Source organism: Pelmatolapia mariae, linkage group LG12 (genome assembly GCF_036321145.2).
Source record: "Pelmatolapia mariae isolate MD_Pm_ZW linkage group LG12, Pm_UMD_F_2, whole genome shotgun sequence".
Taxonomy (NCBI): Eukaryota; Metazoa; Chordata; class Actinopteri; order Cichliformes; family Cichlidae; genus Pelmatolapia; species Pelmatolapia mariae.
The window spans coordinates 6,217,951-6,241,589 of record NC_086237.1 but is presented as its reverse complement, the minus strand read 5'-3'; the positions used below and the strand labels follow the sequence as shown (position 1 = coordinate 6,241,589).

Genomic DNA, 23,639 nt, shown 5'->3' with positions numbered 1-23,639 from the left:
GGCTATGGATAATAATCTTTCTACTTTTTTTTCTCTAAGCACATATTTTTAAATCGAAGTTATCCGTCCTCTACACAGTGAACACACACACACACACACACACACACACACACACACACACACACATTATGGGTATTAGCGTGTAAACCCCTCCCATCCGCGGAAGATAGCGGATGACGGATGATGCACACTACGCGCCTGGCTGAACACAGAGTGCGCACCAACATCCAGCCATCCATACATCCACACGCACAGGCTCACGCATACTGTACGACCCTGTTCTGTGCAAAGTGGAAATGGAGCTGAAATAGGCGCAGCGCTCTGGAATGCCTGCAGCACCTCCCGCTTTGGATTTCTAAACTTTATGCGCACAAACTGACGCACGAGAGAAAATGTGGAGCTATACGAAACTGCTGGCCTGTCTGCTGATTCTGTGTAAAAATGCGTCCTCACAGAGCAAGGTAAGAACAGACCACTTTACTTTGTGGGACTTTTCTGCGCGTTTTCAAATCAAATTCTAACAGCGCTCACTCTGTGCTCATGCGCACCTCTGACTGTGATCCATTTCACGGAGGCTCTCATTCAGACAAATAAGTGGCTCCGAACACCTCCCTCGAGCCGGAGCTTTAAATTTCCTGTCTAAGGTCTGCAGATGGTTCGGGTTCTGTGTCATTGTTTGTGACTCGAGGTAATCCTCCCAATGAGGGCTTTTGTGCGACAACAGTAACCATAGGTGCCTGTAATGACACCTCCAGTGCGCTCAGGACTGTGGCAGCAAAGTGTGGGAGAGATGGCACTCAGTGGGGTAACGGTAATATCTGGCTGCCGTGTTTGTACAGCTGCTGGACTACAGTAAGCCCTCACTCTCCCTCAGCTTAATCCAGCTACACACACACACACACACACACACACACACTGCCAGAAGATATAGCATATGTTCAGTATGCCTGTGGACCAGAGGCACTATTGTCTGTGTGTGTGTGTGTGTGTGTGTGTGTGTGAGAGAGAGAGAGAGAGAGACTGTCAACAATCGTCTGCTGCTGATTCTATCAGGGTGGCCCCTTTAGCACCAGTGTAGGTCAGTGAAGAGTAAAACCCATTATTAGTACAAGTGGTACATGCATAGCAGCAGTTCAGGGTGTAACATTGGGAGTAGCAGTACTGGCAACACTTTCCTGAGTTCCAGTGAAGAGGAGTGATAATGTTGCCATCAGTGCTTTCAACTTTGTGTCACTTTGCACCATTTCAGTACACAAAGCCAGCTACATAAACATGTTTTTCTTCCCAGCTGACCGAAGAACTCGTCTAACATTTGAAGCATAACGTCTGAATCTTTCATGTTGACCTTAAAGCTGAAGAAATGCCTGCAACTCGATGAGTGGAAACTCCAAAGCAGCGTACTCATTTTGGAACTTCCAACAGTCCATATAGGTGGAATAAGCAGGTGTCTGCTTACTTGTGGCAAAATGTATAAATTAGGTAACAGCTGATACAACCCACAGTACTTGGTGAAAAGTCAGTAACCAATGAGCAATCACTGGGGCTGAAAAACAGCCAATAAGGAAGAGCACAAACCCGCTGCTCCTCTAATGGACTTGAGTTTAGTTCCAAAAGCAAGTCAGTCCCCATAGACTACCAGAACTGATCACATGAACATGTCTGACACCTGGGACATTTCTCACTTTTTTAAATACAAAGGCTCAAAGTTAGGGAAATTGTCGCTTTGATAGACAGGTGTGTCAACAGGCAGCTGTAGGTGAACGCTGTCTGCTAAATCTCACTTTGGATCATTTCAGTCACTCCGCCGGTCTTCTCTGTTATGTTTGTGCTTTGGAGCATTTTAATGGAACTGACCATCCAACAAGTCTGTGCTTCAGGTTTAGTGAATGAAATTCTAGTTTTTTATTAGTCCCCTGCATCTAATATTGGAATTTCTGGCTTGGAAAAAAAAATGTCCCAAGGCTTGTTCAGAAAACATTAAAAAAAATGCTGGTGTTGAGGCTTTAAAATGTGTTGTCCACTTATGATAAACATTTATGATAAGATCGACTGGATGTAACAGTGGAACTGGTCGCTGTAGTGCTGTGACATTACACTGGCTTTTGAACTTCCTTCTTCACCTCCTCCAAACCTGGAGTTTTTGTGGCCGTGGCTCTTTGTAGGCAGAAATGTGAATGGATTACTAAGTTATCAGCTAACACTAGAACACTTAATTAACAAGATTCATTTATAGACTGTATGAGTACCTCAGACATACTACTAATAAGTGCTAAAATACACAAACTAGTGTGTGAGTCCAACCCCCAAATAGGTAAGGTTAGCTTTACAGGCGATTTATAGACGTTGCACTATTTCCTTAACACAGGTGCAGTCAGTTCATTCCAATATCAAGCACAAGCAAGACATGCTGTTTTTTGGTGCAATTAGCAGTAAATTCTGTGATGGAAATGTTAATAAATGAGACTGCATACTTGATTTAAATATTCCCCTCTCTATATTTTGCCCCTTGAGAAAGGAACTCCTGGAAATATATATGCAACAGGGTCAGGCACATATATAAAAGTTCCCACCTCTTCCTCTTCCTCTTGTAACTGCACTCTGTTTGTTAATACTGAACTTTTTTTTGTGCTTTTTTTTCCCAAAAACCCAGTTTGCGCTGGTCTGACCAGTGCCTTTCTGTGTGGAACTTGAATGTCCACCCAATGTTTGCACAGTCCTAAAAACTGATAGGTGGAAGAGAATGGATGGATGCGGTCAGCCTCAAGTGGTCACTTTAGGAATTGCAGGGTTTTTTTTAGCATCGCCTTGATTTCTGTAGCACTTATTTTTATGATTTATCCTCTAAGTAAGGTTATTAAATTGTAAGTGCACTGATTCTTATATAGCAATATGCACCCATTCATACAAGCACTGTTTCAGTGCTTTCTAATATTCCCACTATGATGGATGCATCGGGGAGAAACTTGGTATCTTGCCCAAGGATATTTGGCATGCACATTTGGGCAGCTAAGTACTGAACCAGCAACGTTGTGATTAGTACATGACCTGCTCTACCACCTGAGCTACAGCCGTCCCCTACTGCTCAACAATTTTACATCAAAAGTAGAAAATGATAGAGATTTTTATGACATCTACACAAACAATTTGATGCCATTTATTTATTATTTTAGCTCTATATCAGTATGAAGTCATGCCTCGTTCATTGTGCAGCAGCAGTGTCATGGCTGACTCCTTGTTACTGTAGTCAGACTGGTGCTTTCAGTAAGAGACAAAACTTGCTCAGAAGGAGGGCAGCGAGGGCACCGGAGGGTGGCGTGGGAACCGGCGTATGCACCTGCGTTTTATTTTGGTTGTAAACAAACCTGAGGACAATCAGGACAAGGTCAACTAGGGGGTAGGGAGGAATAAAGAGCAGAGTGGGGTGCTGAGTCTGCCTCAGCGAGACAGTCTGTGCCATTTAGGCAGTGGCAGAGACTGGGCATGATTAAATATTTATGGACTTGCAGGTGCTGCAGTTTGCCTTGTAGTCTTCAAATGTGCCTGAAATGACATTTCTGTCATGCTGTGTTATGCCAACACGACTTCGTTTAATTGGGGGTGTCACATGGAGGTTGATGAAGAGTCAACATTATCAGTCTGCAGACAGTCAAGTCTCTGTTTGTGGTTAAAACAAAGCTGTGGGAAATGAGAGACTCGTGTGTCTGTCACACTGAGGCTGAAGAAAACCTATTCTCCCCACGACTGGTTCATCCTCCGCAGCTCTGTACATTACGGGAATTTGACTAAGATGTGATTTTGCTTGGTACACATGGTTCTCTTATTATTGCCCCTTTTCTTAAAGATAAATTAAATAGTTTCATATGTTTAAACATTACAAGGGTTAGACCCTTTTCACCCTGTGTGCAGCTCAATTTGTAATTGAGAGGACTCAAAGAAAAATGTTTCCAATTTATTTCACTATCTGCAAATTCTCCTACTGTGTACAATCTGAAGAAAATAGTAAAGTGTTGTTCATGAAGCCGTCACACAGTGCACACACCAGTGTCTGGAAAATCGTGTGGCCAGTAAGCATACTCTGACTCTGATACTGACCAAATAATCTCAGTATTTTAATCAGTAGACCTGAAACTAGAGATTGAGCTCACTGAGAGCAAGATAACCGATGGTCATTTTCCCATAGACGTCTTTAATAGCAGAACCCTTCCTGAAACAGAGAGTCACCACCTGCTGGTGGTAAAACAATCCAAGTTAAAGGCTCCTTGCTTTTCAGACCCAGAAGCTACATCCATCCTACAGTTAGTCGTCTGGACACCTAGAGCAGGAAGGAGATGACTTTTTTGCACTTTTGGTTCCCTCACCTGGAACATAAACTCCACGTTTAAACTGTGAAACATTTAGGACTAGAGAAGTTGTTGAGAACCTTCAACTTAATGACACTGAACACGGGAGGTCAGCAGGGGTTAAAGTCATGTGACTTCAGTGTTGCTCTTTTCACTGTTGTGTCAATGCAGGTTTCCTTAAATTATTTATAGAAGAGATGCCAAGTATTAACAAATAGTAGTACTGGTTTTGTTGAGGAATGGCCCAGTCCAGCTTTCTCCGATTCCGATCCAATAACGACACCTTTGCTGTCAATGCCCAGTACTGATCTGATATCAGTGTTTAATCATCTGTACATGTAAGAAATGAACACAAATATATGAATATATGAATTGCAATTTATTAGTGAGATAACAAATGAAAACAGGCACACAATAAAGAAAGGGAAAAATAAATCATTCATAATACATTTGCACTGGTTTTATTTCACATCAAAGCAGAGTTACTAGGCTACAGTCGCAGCTGTTTCTCCTGTTTCAGCTAAAGTGAAATAACATTTAATCACACTGACAACTATGTAAGTATGTTAAAAGCTTACCAACAAGTTTTGCACCGTATCAATAGTCTGACTTTTTAGATAAGGTAAAAGTAATCCGTGGTCATGCTTGGATCTTTTTATTTGAGCACACTTTAACAACAGTTTGCTGACAAGTCAAAAACTTTCACAAACACACAAACAGAAGATGTTGATGTTGCAGCGTGAAATACCTGTAAACTACTGTTAGCTTCCTCTATGCTACATTAGCTCTGCTGTTAGCTCTGCTGTTGCATTGCAGAATAAAGACAAAACAATATCAAACTGATTCATTGTCCTCATCATTATCTAATCAAACTTCTTGGGTCAGTATCAGACTGATATCTCATTTAAATATCAGATCTGCAAGTCTCTAGGTTTTTAGCGAAGCACGGTCATGGTTAGGTAGCTAAGCTAACTAGTGGCTAATTCTAAGTTGTCATTTAAAGTTGAGTCCCTTAATGCTAGCCATACTTGACCGTATTTACTTTGAAGCCAGTGTTGTTGAAGAACTGCATGGAAACCTGTTCACTGTGAGGAAACGCTGCTAAACCAAGCGCACAGGTTACAATATAGCTTTACTTCAATGTAAAGGTCAGAAATTGTGGGAATAGTTATGTTCAAGTAAAAATAGCATTCACATTGATACCACCAAAGCATTGCATTTGTTTTTCACGGTTGAATCAGTTTGTTGAATAAATGGCTTAAAATGGAGTAGAGGATCTGTGTCACTGAACACTGATGGAATTTGCAGCTCTTAATGGCTCCAATAAACATCTGGGGTGAGAAATCATCTGGAGAAAAGGCTTTGGCAACAGCAATCATTCCACTCATGGTTGAAGTCACAAAGCAGACACTAATAATTAGGGAAGTGTGTCTTTGTACTTGAAGTTATTACGATAGTGCCACAATGACAGATTGATTTGCATCTGTGAGATTTCAGCGGATTTGCACCCTTAAAAACCGACAAAATAATTATGTGTCATAAAAAAATTGTGTTTAGTACTTTTCGGAGCTTTTGTAAAATGACTGTGGCTAAAATGAAACTCATGAAGGTGTATATGTCTTTGAGTAGAGACTGAAAGCTTTAAGTGTTATTTGCTCAGATACACAGATCCAGCAGGAATGTAGATGTGTACCCCTAAAAGCTGCAAGTGCTTGATACACTTTGTGCTGAGCTAATTAACATCCGCACGCTAATGCTGGTAGTTTTGTCTGAACCAGCGACTTCAAAGTTCATCTCCAGACTGAAGGCTTTAATAAAAATACCAGGTTAATCTTTGTATTGGCGCAGTGTGTCTTCAGTACTGCTAATTAGATTAAAAATCAGGTCGGAGTGGAACGTGGATCACACTTTGGCTCTCGAGTACCCTTGAAAGGAGATGATGAGGATTTTAAAGGCATAGCTCATGCTATAAATCTTGAAGGGTTAGAACTCACGGTGCCCTCTCTGGGCATTTGTGGGAAAATGGTTCCAGACAGAGTGCTGATGTTTGGGTTTGAGGGAGGATGAAAGATGCAGCTGAACATACTGTACCTGCCGTGCCTGCCTTCATCACTACACAGTTGTCCCAGTGATTAGCAGCTGGCAGATCTCTAAAAGGGGAGGATATCCTTGTTTGTACGGGCACAGCTGCAGATACAACAGGCCGGTGCTCCCGAAACACTGACTTAAACTCTGTGGCTAATGAATGCGGCGGCCTTTTGTGTAGCACGTTGTGTGTTTTAAACAATCCTGAGCACAATTGGGGTTTCGCTTCATCACTGTCAGGGCACGTTAGCTGTTAACGGCTGCAGCAGTTGATCTAATAGAGCTCCTTGCAGTGTGCAGGCTCTTTTCCTCCCATCGTGCAGACGTGAGTTCACATTTGAGCCGTGTTCTTTTTGACCTGAAACTTGACTGCACTTGATAGGTCAAGGCCAAAGACTCGGAGCTCAAAGCATGCGTTAAATGCGCTGTACTCTTAATTATTAGCACTGTTAATTGTGTTGGCTGTTCCCATGCTGATAGGTCAGCTTGGCATGGGATGCTGGATGGTCAGTTAGGCATATAGGCACATCTGATTTGACAGATGGAGGAAGCAGCTGCTCTGACCGGCAGAGGGATTCAGATTGTTCACAATAGGTGCCACAAAAAAGCCCACAAGATAATGACTCAGTCCTTCTTGACTTTAAACCAGGCACCAAAGTCAATCTTGCTGGAATTTCTCCACCTTAAAGCTGATGTTGCTATGCAGCGGTTGGTGTTAAGCTGGGGTTGAACAATGCAGCTCAGCGGGGCCATAGGCAGAGCCCCTGCTAAAGAAGTTTAATCTGCTAATCCATTCTATTTTCATGTGGGTGTGTGATTTGTCAGCCTGCTGCATTTACACTTGACATGGGTCAGGATTACCTGGGCTCTGCACACAGGAGTCCTGCCCCATATCAAGACCCCCTCCCAGTATGTGTACTGTAGAGTAGGGGAAATCATCCTCCCCAAAACGAAACACCCTCTACACCTTTCCCATCACTCGGCCTGCATTCCTTCACTAATGAGCCTCCCCCCCACCACCACCTTTACCACTAACCCTCTTTGCCATCACTAAGCCTGCGGCTGCACTACAAAAAGACTTCAAAAACTGTGCTTAGACCAGGACAAACAGTCACAAATTCATTAATATACCATCGACCAAAACATAAAAAATACGTGAGATTTTATGTACATAGTTGACTCGCTGTGTTTTATATTGTAGCAAGGTCCAGAATAATCAGTGGAGAAAGTTAAATATTTACTAATACCTCACAGTCTCATTTGCATGTAAAGATGAGGAAACGTGCAGGTTATTTTCATGTGGTCAGCCTGCTGATTCCATGCAGTCCGAACATGAAAGTCCATCAAAGTAGAACCTGAGTAGAAGTCTTTCTCAGTGACCTGCAGCCAGTCAGATGCAAATAATGGAAACGCTGACAAATGAATACATGAACTGTTTTCCTCTGACCAAACCAGTAATCGTCTGTATTCACATTAAACGTGTTAGCTTAGTCAAAGGAGAGAGAGAGACACATCTACACAGACAACACGAACATCATATTGAGCCATCCGCACAAGTGATTGTACAGGCAGCAGGCTGTCGAGTACGTCAATAACACATTGTGATATATTGTGTCGCCTTTTTTAAACTGCAAAAGGTGAATTTCATCAGTATCTGTTTTTTTTCCAGCTAATTTTAATCCTGAAAATGGGACTGTGAAGCAGACAGACTCTAGACAGCGCTGTCATTCAAACCTTTCACAGATGTCCAGCTTAACTGCGTCCAACTGATGCTAACCCTCACAAGTGTGCAGCCGTCCGTGAGATAACGAGCTCTTACAGTCACATATGAATCCACGGCCTGTGACACCTCACACTTAATGCAACAAATTCTGCTGAATTCGACTTAACGTTTACCTGGGTCCAACTTTGTGAAAAAATGTCACATTAACAAAATAACGCTTCTCACATCTGGGGTCCAGTTGAATTGTGTCCAGTCTCATTAGTGTTTTGCCGTTGAGTTGATTTAGCTGTCTTTAGCTAATGTTATCTGAGGACGGCGGTGCATGAGATAAGCCGTGTTGTGACAATTCCAGTAGTCCATAAAACATCAGCATTACGCCAGTAGTGCCTACACAATATATACAGTTATGAGGTGGCTTTTGTCACATTTACAGACAAAGTAAATGTATCATAGTATAAGTCTTTGACTTACAGCTAGCTGCTGGATGTTGCATCGTGTACAACAATAAACTGATCAGGTCAGAGAGTAACTTTTCAAGCGTGCAGGTGTAACACTTTGAACACTTTAAAGACTTTCTGTGAATGTGTTTTTCAAAGATCGAAGCTTAGAAAAGAGACACTAAACTCAAAGATGTTGGCTCGTGAGGTCGTAGGATCAAATCCTCCCTCCAAGCTCAGTCATGTGAGGGCTGAACCACAGCTCATTAATGAAGAATCTCAGCAAAGTGATCCCACATGTGCACCTGTCCTGTGATTTATCGCAGACCCTAAATTTCTCTAGGGAGGGATGACAGGCTGGACCTCCTCCAACACATGGTCCCAGCAGTAATAACTTTGAATTATGGTCTGAAAAAACAATTCTGCAGAGTGAGAAACACTTTTTTAACCACAGCGAGAAAACAATTATTAGAATTCAGTCGTGAAAATGCTGCAATTCATTCATTGTGCTAGTAATAAAGACGCAGATCGTAACAGTTGTCATGCATCAGCTAACAGCTTGCAGTGTCCTGTACATGTGAGTATCGCTATAGTGCCATCAATTAATTAGAAGTTAAGAGGACCCAATGCTACATACATACCTAGCTAACTTAAATAAGGTAAAATGATGAGCCTTTGCTTACTGTCATGTGCTTTAAAATTAAATGTGGGGAGTCTTGGTCTTTGTGTCATTTTTATATGTTTTACTCAGTAGCACAAAGCTGTAAATCTGAGTGAACTAGCTGATGCCTGTGTTTGCAGGCAATCTGGTGTTAACGGACATTAGGCAGAATGACAACTTGTTTGCATCACTTAACAACAAAGCAGCTATAATGGCATGACTGAACACTATGGAGAACTTTCTTAGTGCAACAACTGAGTGTAAATGTTTCAGTGTGAGAGCTCAGACTGCCAAGTTACCATCATCACCTGAATGTTTAATCAAATATCCAGTAAATCTGAAGGTGAACTCTAGTGGGAAAGGTTTCTCACCTCATGTCAGCTGGCACAGCCTCAGGTTGAAAATGTCTGCTCTGGCTGCCGTATTTTGCTTCTTGTTTTTTAAGCAAGCCATGGCCTGCCAGAGGCATTGGCATCATGCTTGGCAGCAGCAGGCCAGCTGGTGATGAAGCCGAATGATTTATGTTTGTCTCAGAAGGCTTCCTGTGAGTCACAGCCGTTAAAACTCCAGAGAAGGGAAACACGCTGTTATTTTTCAAGATCAGTTTCCTTCCCTTCCTTTTGTTTCCCTGTATTAAAAAAAACATTCGTTACTCATTAAAATCCAGCAGGGATTAGACTGGATGACTGGAAAAGCTGTGGATTCCCTGGTAGAGGAAGGAACAGTAACACGCAACATTCAAAATTCAATTCAATTCAGTTTTATTTACACAGCGCTAAATCACAACAACAGTCGCCTCAAGACGCTTTATATTGTAAGGTAAACCCTACAATAATACACACAGAGAAAAACCCAACAATCATATGACCCCCTATGAGCAAGCACTTTGGCGACAGTGGGAAGGAAAAACTCCCTTTTAACAGGAAGAAACCTCCGACAGAACCAGGCTCAGGGAGGGGCGGGGCCATCTGCTGTGATTGATTGGCGTGAGAGAAGGAAAACAGGATAAAGACATGCTGTGGAAGAGAGACAGAGATTAATAACAGGTATGATTGAATGCAGAGAGGTCTATTAACACATAGTGAGTGAAGAAGAAACACCCAGTGCATCATGGGAATCCCCCAGCAGTCTACACCTATTGCAGCATAACTAAGGGAGGATTCAGGGTCACCTGGTCCAGCCCTAACTATATGATTTAGCAAAAAGGAAAGTTTGAAGCCTGATCTTAAAAGTAGAGATAGTGTCTGTCTCCTGAATCCAAAAAAGGTTGGTAGATCAACAGTACCATCCAGGTCAGTAATGCAGAAGCAGCTCGCTCAAGACAGGATTAGAGTGAAGATGTTTTCCACTTTGTGTATGTAAAGTACCTAATGACATATATGACACAATGTCACAGAAAATAACTCTCTTTCTTTGGCTTTGAAAAGGACATATATCACATTGTTTCTTTCAGATTTTCGGAGAGACCGAGCCTGTTCGCATGACGTCAGAAGGTTCAGACTGCCGCTGTAAGTGCATCATGCGCCCTCTGAGCAAGGATGCATGTCTGCGCTTGAAGAGTGGCAGTGTACGTGTGGAGGACTTCTACACAGTGGAGACGGTCAGCTCTGGATCAGACTGTAAGTGCTCGTGCACAGCCCCGCCGTCTTCCCTCAACCCCTGTGAGAACGAGTGGAAGATGGAGAAGCTGAAGAAACAGGCCCCAGAGTTATTAAAGGTGAGATCATGCAGCATACAGTCACTGTGATTATTAGAGTCACAGCATGTGTTTGTGCAAAAACAAAAACAGTTGTCTTTAGCCTGTTTTTTCCCCCACTAGGAGTCAGGAAATTCAGAAACTGAAAATCCTGTTAAGTTTTGAAAAGATGAAGAAAGTAAACGTAATCAATGTCATTTTACAGAAAACAAAATAGCATTTATTTTAGTTATTTTAGTTTGTTTAGTTCGCAAAATGTAACTAAAAGCAAAGCAATAACAACCATCTCTGCGCAGAATTGGACAAACAGAGGAAGCCCACTGTACCACATGAACCTAAAGGCCACTCTGATGTCTCTGGCTCCACTTGGAAGAATGAATTAACCTAATATGATTGCACTTAGGAGTAGAGCACAAACATAAAGGACTGAGATGGATGAGAGCACTCAGGCAGAGTGAACGTCAACAGTGGCAATCATAGTAAATGCCTTTGGAGGGCACTTCAGCGATTACTGTGGTTAAACAGAAGCACATAAAGCTGTCAGCTGTGCCACGAGGAGACGATGATTAATGCCGTTTCTTCTCCTTTTATTGTATGAATGAACAGCTCCAATCTATGGTGGACCTCCTCGAGGGAACACTTTACAGCATGGATCTTTTAAAAGTCCACTCCTACATCAATAAGGTGGTGTCTCAGATGAACACCCTAGAAGAGGTAGGCAAAACCCACACTGACATATTTATAGTCAGAGTCTCGGTCAGGATGCACGGGCTTGGGAATTTTGAAGATTTTGTTATTTTTTTTCTTTTTTAATCTCATGGACAGAGAAATGTGACAATAATGATGGTATGTTGTAGACAATCAAGACAAACCTTACACGTGAGAATGAATTCGTCCGGGACAGCATGTTGAGCCTCACCAACCAGTTTAAGAGATACGAGAACTATTCCAACATTATGATGAGCATCAAGAAGGAGATCTCCAGCCTCAGCCTGCAGCTGCTGCAGAAAGACTCAACTGAGAGCAAAGCACAGGTTAGGAACACAGTTTAAGCTTTCAGTGTGTCTTTGTGCTACTGCCAGCACGGGTATGTGACAGACTTTAAAAACAGTACTGTGTTATTAGTTAAATCACAAAACTATTAAATTAAATTAAACTCAACACATGCCCGTAGTTATGTCCTTGTCATCAGAGCCTTCTGAGTTCTCTGGCATTACAAACTTGGATTCGCTAAAATATTGATCATAATCCAAACAAAACAAACAGTTTGGAATCTATGTTGCGTCACATTTGTATTATTGTACTTTTACTGCTTCTGAGTAACCATGTTCAAGAAAACATTGCTGAGAAAATATTGTGCATCGTTCTTAAAGGAATTTATGGGTCTCCTCAGGGGACGTTTGCTGAAACAACACTTTAACTAGAAGCTGAAGGACATGGGTGAATACTGCATGTAAAAGAGTTGCAAAATGTAACCACTGTTATCAGTAAGTACCAGTCAAAAGTTTGGACATTATTTTACTACTTTCTACATTGTAGATACAAACTTAAGATATCAAATATATGAAGCAAGATATGTGGAATTATGTAGCAAAGAATAAATTGATAATATATAACTCTATAAATGTCTTATAGTTGAGATTCCTCAAAGTAGCCATCTTTTGCCTTGTTTCCATGTTTGCCTGTGTGAATCAGGCCTGTATGGACAAATAGCTGCTGAGAAACCACGACTAAGGAAAAGCAACAAGCAGAAGAGATTTGTTTGGGCCAAGAAGCACAAGAAATGGACATTAGACCAGTGGAAATCTGTGCTTTGGCCTATAAGTCCAAATCTGAGCTCTTTGGTTCCGCCCGCCGTGTCTTACTGTGACACAGAAAAGCTGAACGATGGTCTCTACATGCATGGTTCCCACTGTGAAGCGTGGAGGTGGAGGAGTGATGGTGTGGGGGGCTTTGCTGGTGACACTGTTGGGAATTTATTCCAAATTGAGCGCACACTGAACCAGCATGGCTACCACAGCATCCTGCAGCCACATGCCATCCTCTGGTTTCTTTTAGTTGGACCATCATTTATTTCTCAACAGGACAACGACCCCAAACACACCAGGCTGTGTAAGGGCTATTTGACCAAGATGGAGAGTGATGGAGGCCTGACCTTCACTGTCACCTGACCTAAACCTGATGCATCTCTGGGAACTCCTTCAAGACTGTTGTTAAACCATTTCAGGTGACGACCTCATGAAGCTCATCAAGAGAATGCCAAGAGTGTGCAAAGCAGTAATCAAAGGGCGGCTATTTTAAAGAATCTTAAATATAAAACATTTTTCATATTTCATGTGTGTTCATTCATAGTGTTGATGGCTTCAGTGAGACTCTACAAGGAAAATAAAGAAAAAACAATAAATGAGATGGTGTGTCCAAACGTTTGACTGGTACGAGAGAAAGAGAGAGATACAAACATAGAGATACATTAATATGGAGGAAAAGAAGGATGTAGTAAACCTCTAAAAGAAGAGCAGTAGTAGTAAGATTAGTCATCAGTTATATTACGTTTACTAGCATCATTACACCTGAAGGTTGAACTAATCACCCACGTATAAAACACACAGGCCACTATTACTAATATCCTGACATAATGTGAATTTCTTTCCAGGCTACAAAAACCAAGGAGGCTGTAAAAATACCCAACAAAAAGAGCCCTGCTGTTAAACCCCCTCCCAAACCTCCCAAAGAAAAGGTTGTCAAGCCCAAGAAAGAGGTCATTAAACATGGGAAACTGGTAAAGCCTGATCCTACAGTCAAAACCAAGGTGGTTGGCCACCAGCCTGGTGTGGTGAGGGGCATCACGTACTACAAGGCCTCCAAAGCCGACGAGGATGAGCACAGAGGAGGTGAGGGTTTTGGTTCTCTGTATATGCTCAGAGTGTAGCGGTGTGTTCGTAGAACGCCACCCTCCATGAGCTAAAACAAACAGCGTGTTCACACTTTAGCTGAGTTTGCTCTCCCATGTGTGTGCGATCATCTGTGTGTGATCCACTGTGGGTGTTGAAAACGATCCAAATTAGTTTCCTCAGCAATCTAATCTGACCCTACATGATACTTTCCTGGATCAGGATCAGCCTGCAGCCAGAGTCATGGAACCAGAGCGTGTACGAGCTCGATTTGGTTTCCAGTAAAGTACAGCAGAAAGCCTTCCTGAGAATGTTTAAATAAGTGTGAGATAAGGCTGTAATTGTGTTGCAAACTCTACACTTGAGCTAATAAAACTGGGAATCCATCACTGTGTGGCACATATGATCCCCATAATGCAAGATTTATTCCGGTGTTGTTTCAAGCAAAGCTGTTCCAGCGAGTGTCCAATTGGATTGCTGGTGCACATTCAGCGAGCAGGAAATCCAAATCTTTTAATGACAAAACACATGGAGCTGATGGAATGCTGTCTCAATGCAGTGCTGCCATGTCCATGACATGCCTCTGCTTCACTTCTCACAATAACGTGAGGGGACCCTCACCAGTGCAGAGAAAACATTTCCTGACTCCTTCCAATCCTCTTTAAGTCTAGTTGAGTGAATAGGTATGCTGCGTTTGCACAGGGCACACGCACATAAGGTTGTCACACTCTGTGTTCTGCCATGTATGAGAATCTGACAGAGCCCACCCACTCTTGTCAAATCGCTGTTCGGCTACATTTCCATAATCTGCAGCACGGATGCAGGAACCTTTATTCATCCGGGAAAGCTTGATGCTTTTTGTGTGTCTCGGCACATTTGGCTACAGTGACACACATTTTGTGTTAGCACACCTGTCAATCACAGTTTCCTTTAAACGTCACTCTTATCCAAGTGGATAACTTGAGTCACCCACTCTGCAGCTGTTATGGTGGAGGAAACTATCCATAAAGGTCAAAACCAAGAAGACGAGCCCGGAGAGAATTTACAGAAGAGCAGCTGTGTTTGGCACAACATTGCATTCAGATCGCAATTCTGATTGCAAAAGCTGCCAGTCACGAAAAAAGGTCAAAACCAATTTGTAAACACGTTCAGAGTGTTGTTAAATTTGTCATTTCAACATGGAGGTCTGTGGAGACTGAGTCACCTTTGGAACCAGCATCTCGTGACCTTCAGGAGAACCGCAGCTGTTTGCATGAAGGTTTCTCCTCTCAGTGGAACTGGTGTTCAGTGAGGAAAGTCTAAATCCCTGATTGCAGCCATTCACCAACTCTCTGTGGATGGTACTCATGGTCATTAATCAGTGCTCATTTGCATATTAACTATGAAACTGACCTCACGGATCATTGAAACCTTGTAGTAGTCCTTTCCAGACTGAGACTGATGTATGGCAATGCTTTTTTTTAGAACGTGGCATCATGTGCCATGACCTTGCATATCTTCATCACCATGTCAAAGCATTTTACAGGCTCTTTTTATCTATATGGAACCAAAGGTAGTGCAATGTGTATCCCATCTGCTTTACTAAACACAGATGAAGGCCCCGTCCTTGAACACTTACCCAACATTCATTTTTTCTAAAGGATTCTGGCAATGTTCTCAGAATATTGTTGCCACTGGTGCCCATAAGCTCCATATGCTTGGAGTATGTTAAGGTCTCTGCTTATGTAGCACTGCTCCCCACATCTGTCTGTCAGGATCAAAGTCACTGTATGAGGACCAGAAGGAGACTGAGTACATTTGACTAATGGCAACAGCAGTTTGAATTTATAAGGAAAGAAGCAAAACATTTTTTGTTTTTGATGAAGAACTAGAGTAAGCATTCAGTGTGTGTATACAGTATGGATGGGAACTGATAAGAATTCAGCAATTTAGATTCCATTATTTATCACTTATTTTTATTCTTATTTATCTCTTATCACTTATCACATTATTTATTCCATTTCTTATGGATTCTCTCATCGATTCTCATTGGGTTCTCACTGGCTTTGCTTTGACAGTCACCACCATTGCTAAGCAGCACATCAAATACATCACATTTCTGCACATGATTTTCATGCACTGCAGTCAAATGTTTGTGCATTTTGCAGATATTTCCCATTGTTGTTGTTATAAGAGTTGGGGTCATTATTCAAAAAAGCATTATGCATTACACATATTACTTAGAACACTTTAATGTAATGTAATGACATGAATATAGACATTGTCTGTCTCATAATTACCATTTAACAATATAAACTAATAGGCTACAGTCCCAAAATCCAGCACAAATCCCTGTCCTAATGAGGACACACACATGGTCTTTGGCTGCTCGACTGCTGGGCTGGGGTCAGCTTGGCTAGCTCTTGGCTAGCTTAGTGTTAGCATGCTGTCTGTGTAGGTGCTTGTAAAAGCTGTTAGCAGCATAATGGTGTTGTTTCTGTCCTGGATGCAGTTTGCACTTTACCATTGCACTCTCATCCTTTTCTGCAATAAAAGTAAAAGCATGTCCATATTCACACTGTAGACTGTTCCTAATTAAAATCACCTGACTGTAGCACAAGTGCAAGTGGAACCAATAAGCAGATTGATGGGCAGGCAGACTAAGACACACCATATCAATACCATATGTACCATATAAATTAATGCTTAACTATGAGCAGAAGAAACAGTGCTGGTTACAAAGAGCAAATGTGAAACACTTTTTTTTTTCAAAGTAAACATCGGTGTTTTCACAAACATGTGGCTAGCAAGCTATCTACTCTGTGTGGTATTACAGGTAAGGCTGGATCAGGTGACCCTGAATCATCCCCTAGTTAAGCCTCAGGTTGTGGGGGCATTTCATGTGGTCTATTGAGCACACTTTATTACTTCCTACATTTTTTAAACTCCAGCCATTATTTCAAACACCTGTTGTAATGTTGTCACGGTGTTTTTGCAGGGGAACATCCAAATTTAAAACAGAAACAAAAAACTATAACAGAATTACTGCAGTTTAAATTAAATTGACATACTGATCTATTCTTCTCTAGCTCTCACCTTAAATACTGAAATCTCCCTCCTTTTCCACTTCTCTTTTATGAATAGTGTTCTCATCTTTAGCCATGAGAATGTGGATATTGAGGAGAATTTTTCATGGTTATTGGCTTCCCGTCTTTCTAAAGCTTCATCCGGGTGTTCTGGTAGAAATAACATAAACTGAAGGTATCTTTACCAATCACTTTATTTCAAACCATGATTTTTGGAGTAATTAAAAGCTCTGAGGTGCCCCCTTATGGTCAAATGTATAATAATAAGGAAGAAATTTAATGATCCTCTATGGATCTATGATGTTTGAAACATTCATTGCCAACTGCAAGATTTTTCATAATATAATAACCCAGAAGTTATCTTTAATTGGCACCTTATCTACTTTAGTATCGACTTTCTTTGCTGCAATGTCTTCACACTGACAGCAGTGTGCTAGTATAGTCAAGCATATGTCATTTAATGCTTGATGCTTGGTTTTTGTTTTAGTTAAGCATCAGGATTTTAACGCTTATACAGCATTTAATGAGCTGAACTTCTGAACTTCAGAATAGGCATAACGCTCCATCGTACCCAACAAAGAGGACTGAAACGACTGATATGGGTAGTGATTGGTTAACAGGTAAACAGTTTATTTCATATCCCGTCTCAAACAGCATCATTCAGAATCATTCATACAGAATTTGCCTTTGATGTGAACTTCTGGAGCACTGCAGGCTGTTACATTTGTCCCTTTATCAACGAGCTGTATCCACTGTGCATGTGCCATGATCCATGGTTTAAAAACCCTTGGTAAAACTCAATATACCTCCCCAGCCCAAAAGTAACCATCGCCAAAACAACCCAAAAAAACTGTTTGTTTACAGCTATAAATAGCTAACGTCATTCCTTTCTCCTGTCACCACACAGCCTGAGGGATGCCTTTCCTTGTTTTGCAGTCTCACTGGAGTCTTTATTTGCAATGAAAGCTAACTCTGTGGAGTTTTAGAGTTGGACTTTTTTCACAGCGTCAGAGAAGTCACTATATTTAGTTACATAAAGACGAGCAATCAGTGTTAGTGTTGTTTTTATATACAAATGATTCAACTGGAAATTAGTTATATTAGTTATAGTTGTACTTGTGTGACTTCAAATCAGTTTGTCAGCAGCTAGCTTGCAAAGCAGGTTCAGCTACATATTTTTATCCAGTAACATTTTACTCTTTAGACACAAATTAATGTAGTAGCAGACTGAGCTCTGACCAGTTTGGACATGCGGAGAGAATCTCTTGATTGTCCTGTGGTGTCTGGCACTGGGATATTAGCAGCAAAATATTTTGGTTCTGTGGGTTGAAGGGTGGATCTGGAAACAAGCCTCGTTCCAACTGTGATCACAGGAGTGTACAGATTTAGATTCGGAGACTTTTGGGACCTGCTCAGTGCCTCATATTCATATTCAGTCTACCGCTGGTTGCAGCGTGAGGGGAACACCACGTTCACTCAGAGTTAAATGCAATAATAAAATTAATCCAATAACTTCAACTACTTAAATGTTGTATTAATACAAAGTAAATTACTCAATATGTAATCCATAGAAGTTTATAAAGGAATGTTTCTTGTTTCCAACACTGTTCAATCATGTCACTTCGTGTGCTTCTGCCCTCCATTTCAGACCATTCTGCCAAAACATACACAGTCCATCACACAGAAAACCAGTCTGAGGACAGAGAAACTGAGCTAGTCCTTGAAACTGTCGAGTCCACTGTGGCTGAACCTACTGAAACCACAGCAGCTCCAACCACTACAACTACAACCACCACCACTACCACCAGCGGCACAACTTCCACCACCTCGGTACCCACTACTGTGTCCACTCAGAGTGCACCAGCATCTGAAAGACCAGCTCCGACTATCATGCTAATGCTCGACAACTCCAATAACAACAGCCGACCCAGTCTCCACAGAGCAGGTATGTCATGAATCCTCTGCGGTTACTGAGCTCAGCATGCTCTGGGTTTCAGGCTTTTGACTAACACATTTGGTTATAGCAGCAGAAAATTGGGTCATTCTCTCTGCCAACACATGTCTGTGCGTGAAATTGATTTAAGCCCATGGTAATGCAAGTCACTCTCTCCCAGGCATACATGGTGAATGTTCCGCTTATGTTACTTTCAGGAAAGATCCTCAGCTGTGAGGGGACTTTAGCATCGATTGAACTGCCAGAGAAGCAGCACAGTTATGGGCGCAATGAGGGTGCCTGGATGAAGGATCCCCTGGCCAAGGATTCCAAGATCTACGTCACTAACTATTACTATGGCAACAACCTCGTGGAGTTCCGGAACCTGGACAACTTCAAACAAGGTGACAGAACTCTGTACAACACCTGTTTGGCATCAGATCTATTATGTCTCCACATCCTCAGCCCATGACTAAGCTAAATAACATTTATTGTCCCATACCTATCCGAGACCCAAAGCCAAGATAAAAAAACAGACAAATAAATTATTACTTTAATCGTGTTCTCACCTTTATGTATGCCTTAATGAGCTTGAGTAGCCACTACAATCAGGGTGAAAATAATTCTTTAGAAATGTAAAGTTAGCCATGTCTTAGTCTGTGTTACAGTTTGAATTGAGGTTTTTCAAAGCAACTTATAGTCCCTACAGTGTTCACAAACAGATACTTTTACTGCGTCTTTTAAATGATTTGATCCCAACATACTTGTGTAACTGCTTTAACGTATAGCTGTGTTTTTTGTTCTAACATTTGTGACACTGATTCATGCTGATAATCCAATGAGCTCTGTGAGATTGATGAGATCTGTGGAATGTAGGCCTTGGTTGCTTCATGGCTCCAGTGGGTGGGAAAATCCACTCCTTTTACATCCAAATCAACGGAGGAATTGGATTACACTCTCTAAGAGAGTTAAGATGATCTCCCCTTTTAGGATTTGACTTGTTGATCTAGATGTGGTTGGACAATGGGCTTTCTAAACGCACTTACATGTGAGGTGTCCTGCAGTGTGGTGAGCTCAGAGCTGTGTGCGGATGACTAGGTATCTTGGTGAGTGGCGGTGATGCCTGCTGTTCCTTGACATGTGCTCTGGCCTTTCCTTTGAACTGGGCACAGCAGAGGAGGATTAAGTGTATGGCCTCAGGGATGGGCCTAGTGTGTGTGCACATGTGTATGAAGGGGAACGGGGTGGGGGACGCACTGTTTTTGTCCTTCACTGGCCCTCAGTTATCATCATTATCAAAATTAGACATGTGGTTGAAAGGTTAGGATAGCAGTTGGGGAAATTATATATACAGTAGTGGATGTGAAAGCTAATTAATCACTCCATTGCAACATGAAGATGTATCAGTCGGTTACATCTCTATTTTCTATACATTGTAACATATTTAATGTGTCTACCAAAATCTCCTGTCCAGGACAATTAAAATTATAATAAAGCATACTATTATATCTATTAAGTTCATAAATACAGAATCAAAGCTGAATTGGTAAAAAAGGAAATCATTTGGAATTTATATACTGAGCAACAAAAACTCTTAAAATCATGAAATTAGATGTACTCGTTGTTGCTTTAAATATAGACATGACATATGCTAATGCAGCCTATCGCCGAGCTCCAGTATTAAGTACAACCTCAGGCGCCGGTTTAGCTCAGTGCGTTGAGCGGACGACTACATGCCATGTAGCTGTGAGCAGCCGGCCCAGGTTTGGGTCCGACCCTTTGCTGCATGTCTGCCCCTGCTTTCCTGTCTTTTCTTCACTGAGTCTATCAAAGCTGAAAAAGGCCAAAAACAGTACAACCTCTCACCACCAGTGCATCGAGGGTTAGGGTTTTAAAAACCCACAATATTTTCACAAATTTGCCACATTTTAAATGAAGTCGCTTACTTTCAATATTTCATTGTAGTTTTGGTTAAAAAGTTTTCTATTTGGATGTTCTGTGGAAAAGTCGTATAAAAAGGGCTGGACAGTAACTTAATCCAGACCCTGTGCCTGTCTGATGAGTTACTAGCAATCTAGTAGATTTTGAGAGGTTGACTAGAAGTAAACATAATCTGTTCTTTATATATATCGCAGTGCAGCAGTCTTTGAGTTAATGGACTCGATGCAGGAAAAAGTGCTGCTCATTGGCAAAGGAGACTTAGGACTATGGTTACCTACTAAATAAGCAAAAGCTAACATTTGAATCTTCTCGTTTACCTCAGGGCGTTGGAGCAACCTGTTCAAACTGCCTTACAACTGGATAGGCACAGGTCACGTGGTTTACAACGGAGCTTTCTACTATAACCGGGCCTTCACCAAGAACATCATCAAGTACGACCTGAGGATGCGCTACGTGGCAGCGTGGACACTGCTGCACGATGTCGTCTATGAGGACACCACCCCCTGGAAGTGGAGGGGCCACTCCGACATTGATTTTGCAGTGGATGAAAGTGGACTGTGGGTGATCTATCCTTCTGTTGACTATGACTACAATGACCAAGAGGTGATCGTCATCAGTAAACTCGATCCAGGAGACCTGTCCTTAAAAAAGGAAACCACCTACACAACGGGCCTCAAGAGGAACTCTTATGGAAACTGCTTCATCATCTGTGGCGTTTTGTACGCTGTCAATGTGTACAACCAGAAAGAAGGTGAAGTGAGCTATGCTTATGACACCCACACCAACACTGAAGCCATCCCACGTCTGCCCTTTACCAACGAGTACTCCTTCACCACCCAGATTGACTACAACCCAAAGGAAAAACTTTTGTACGCCTGGGACAATGGCCACCAGGTCACATATCGGGTGAACTTTGTTGACGAGTAAGTGTAGTTAGCTTGCGCTACAGATTTGCTAACAGTAGACTCGCCTGCGTGGCACCTAAATGGAAAGAAGATTCTTAGTATTCGACAGCCTAGAAGCAGCCATATTGGACTCAACGGGACAAAGGACGAACTTACACCAGCCTTCCAGTACGATGCACGCTATTCAAACAGCAGACCTCAAAGTGTACCAAGAAGCACATTTGCCTCCAACATGTATTGGGATATGACTGTACAATATGTTAATAGCAAGGACAGGGAACAGTGGAAATAATCTCACTAGTTCAGTTAAAGTTGACAAGAAGCTCAGAGATGTTCACTTATCAAATGTCAGCAGGCTGGCAGGCTTTACTACAGAGAAAGTTTAAAATAGACAGCTTTGTTTGTTTCTACATCACACAGAAACTCAAAATGAGTCCATTTTGAAGCAGTGTGCATGTGCTGTGCAAGTCATTCCTCCAGTTTATTGACCGAATTCTCCACTCCTAACTCGATTACACTGTCAAAGGTGGAAGAACATTCCTCTTGTTTTGCATGACTCATATTAACTTTGGCTAAACTTTTGTAAGGCAGTGCCAACCTATTAACGGGTGCTTTTCAACAGTTCAGAATGAAGGACGCTATCATAATAGATTAGCTTAGCTTTAGTCATAAATGTTTCTTTATAAACCTTAGTATAACCTGCTCTTAAAAGCAGGCGTAGTATTTATGGTGTTATATAGTCAGTTACATAAGTGCAGTGCGTCTCTTAGAAAACTCAAAGTAATGTCCTGATATTATTCCGGAGATCATTTTGGCATAGTAGTAAAATAGTTTGGCCTTCATCAATGCCACAAGTCCAACCTGGTTAGGTATTAACTTGCTATCTATAGTAATTCACCAGTTAGCCAACAACAGATGTGCTGATGAACTTTACAATGAAAGATCGGCTTCTGCCACCAACATCTCAGCAAGTTTTTGCTATCCAAGATTCCACCACTTGTATGAAAGGGTTGTCAGGCTCCTTCCCTTTAGCATTTAACTCAACCAATGAGATTATTTCTGTCTCTACAGTTCTGCTTTTGTGAAATACTTTCTTTTCACTTTGCCATCTTATCCATCCTGAGACTGAGCACTTTGATCGTGACTCCACTTTGATTGTCAGTCCGACTTCACGGTGCTTCCTGTCTCTTTGATGTTGTTTTGAGGGATGTGTCAAATATGAAAGATAAAACAAATAATGTACACTATGTTTTTTGTATATATTTTCAGGAATTTATTTGACAATAGCATACTGCTTTCTCTTTCCATGGATCTGGTTACATTTCTGTATAAAAGAAATATGAAGCTTTACTCATTTTAATGACAACTCTATGACCACTATTGAGTATTTTTTTATAACAGTGGAAAGGAATAAGTGTGATCAGTCACCATTATCTGTGCTGTCTTCATTAAAACATGAATGTTTTGTCTTTTGTTTGTTTGTTTTGACAACATATACTGAGGATTACAAGCTTTAAAGCCCATGAGGTAACTCTTTATAGAAGATTATACAGCGTTTGTGTTTGCTTCATCTCGGAGCTCTGCAAGTTCAGTCATAACTGTAATGCCATTTGCAGTGATTAGTTCAAGTCTTTATACAGATATGTTATGCAACATAAACATAGCACTTACAACCTGCTGTGTGTGTCTTTGCCATGAAATAAAATTTCCATTATAACCATTTGTTGTAAACCTCGTAAATCACTCCACACTGTAAAATCTAATTAGTTCCCAGAACTCAAAAAAATTATGGAAACTCGTTGTCTCAAAAAAATTGAGTAAAGCTTAGCTAAAAATGACTAAGTTAGGACAACGTATTTATTTTGAGTACTCTCTACAAGCTCATTTGTTCCCAGAACTCAAAAAAATTGGATCAAGTTTACGTAAGATGACCAAGTTAGGGCAACTTACTCATTTTGAGTA

At 41.4% G+C, this 23,639-nt stretch overlaps 1 protein-coding gene across 1 annotated transcript; it reads left to right on the top strand.

Moving 5' to 3' along the window:
- The first annotated feature begins 188 nt into the window (after positions 1 to 188).
- Positions 189 to 23,397, top strand: LOC134639222 (olfactomedin-like protein 2A). Its single transcript, XM_063490335.1, has 8 exons — positions 189 to 461; positions 10,700 to 10,963; positions 11,549 to 11,656; positions 11,800 to 11,976; positions 13,596 to 13,833; positions 18,547 to 18,843; positions 19,050 to 19,235; positions 21,095 to 23,397. Exons 1-8 carry the CDS (start codon positions 393 to 395, stop codon positions 21,697 to 21,699), a joined length of 1,944 nt encoding a protein of 647 aa, XP_063346405.1. The 5' UTR covers positions 189 to 392; the 3' UTR covers positions 21,700 to 23,397.
- The last annotated feature ends 242 nt before the right edge of the window (positions 23,398 to 23,639 follow it).

Excerpts from the sequence above, each read along its gene's own strand:
- LOC134639222 (XM_063490335.1), top strand. The coding sequence starts at position 393 with ATGTGGAGCTATACGAAACTGCTGGCCTGTCTGCTGATTCTGTGTAAA. Across the intron at positions 18,844-19,049 it reads ACCCAGTCTCCACAGAGCAG|GAAAGATCCTCAGCTGTGAG; the intron begins GTATGTCATGAA and ends TGTTACTTTCAG. Across the intron at positions 19,236-21,094 it reads CCTGGACAACTTCAAACAAG|GGCGTTGGAGCAACCTGTTC; the intron begins GTGACAGAACTC and ends CGTTTACCTCAG.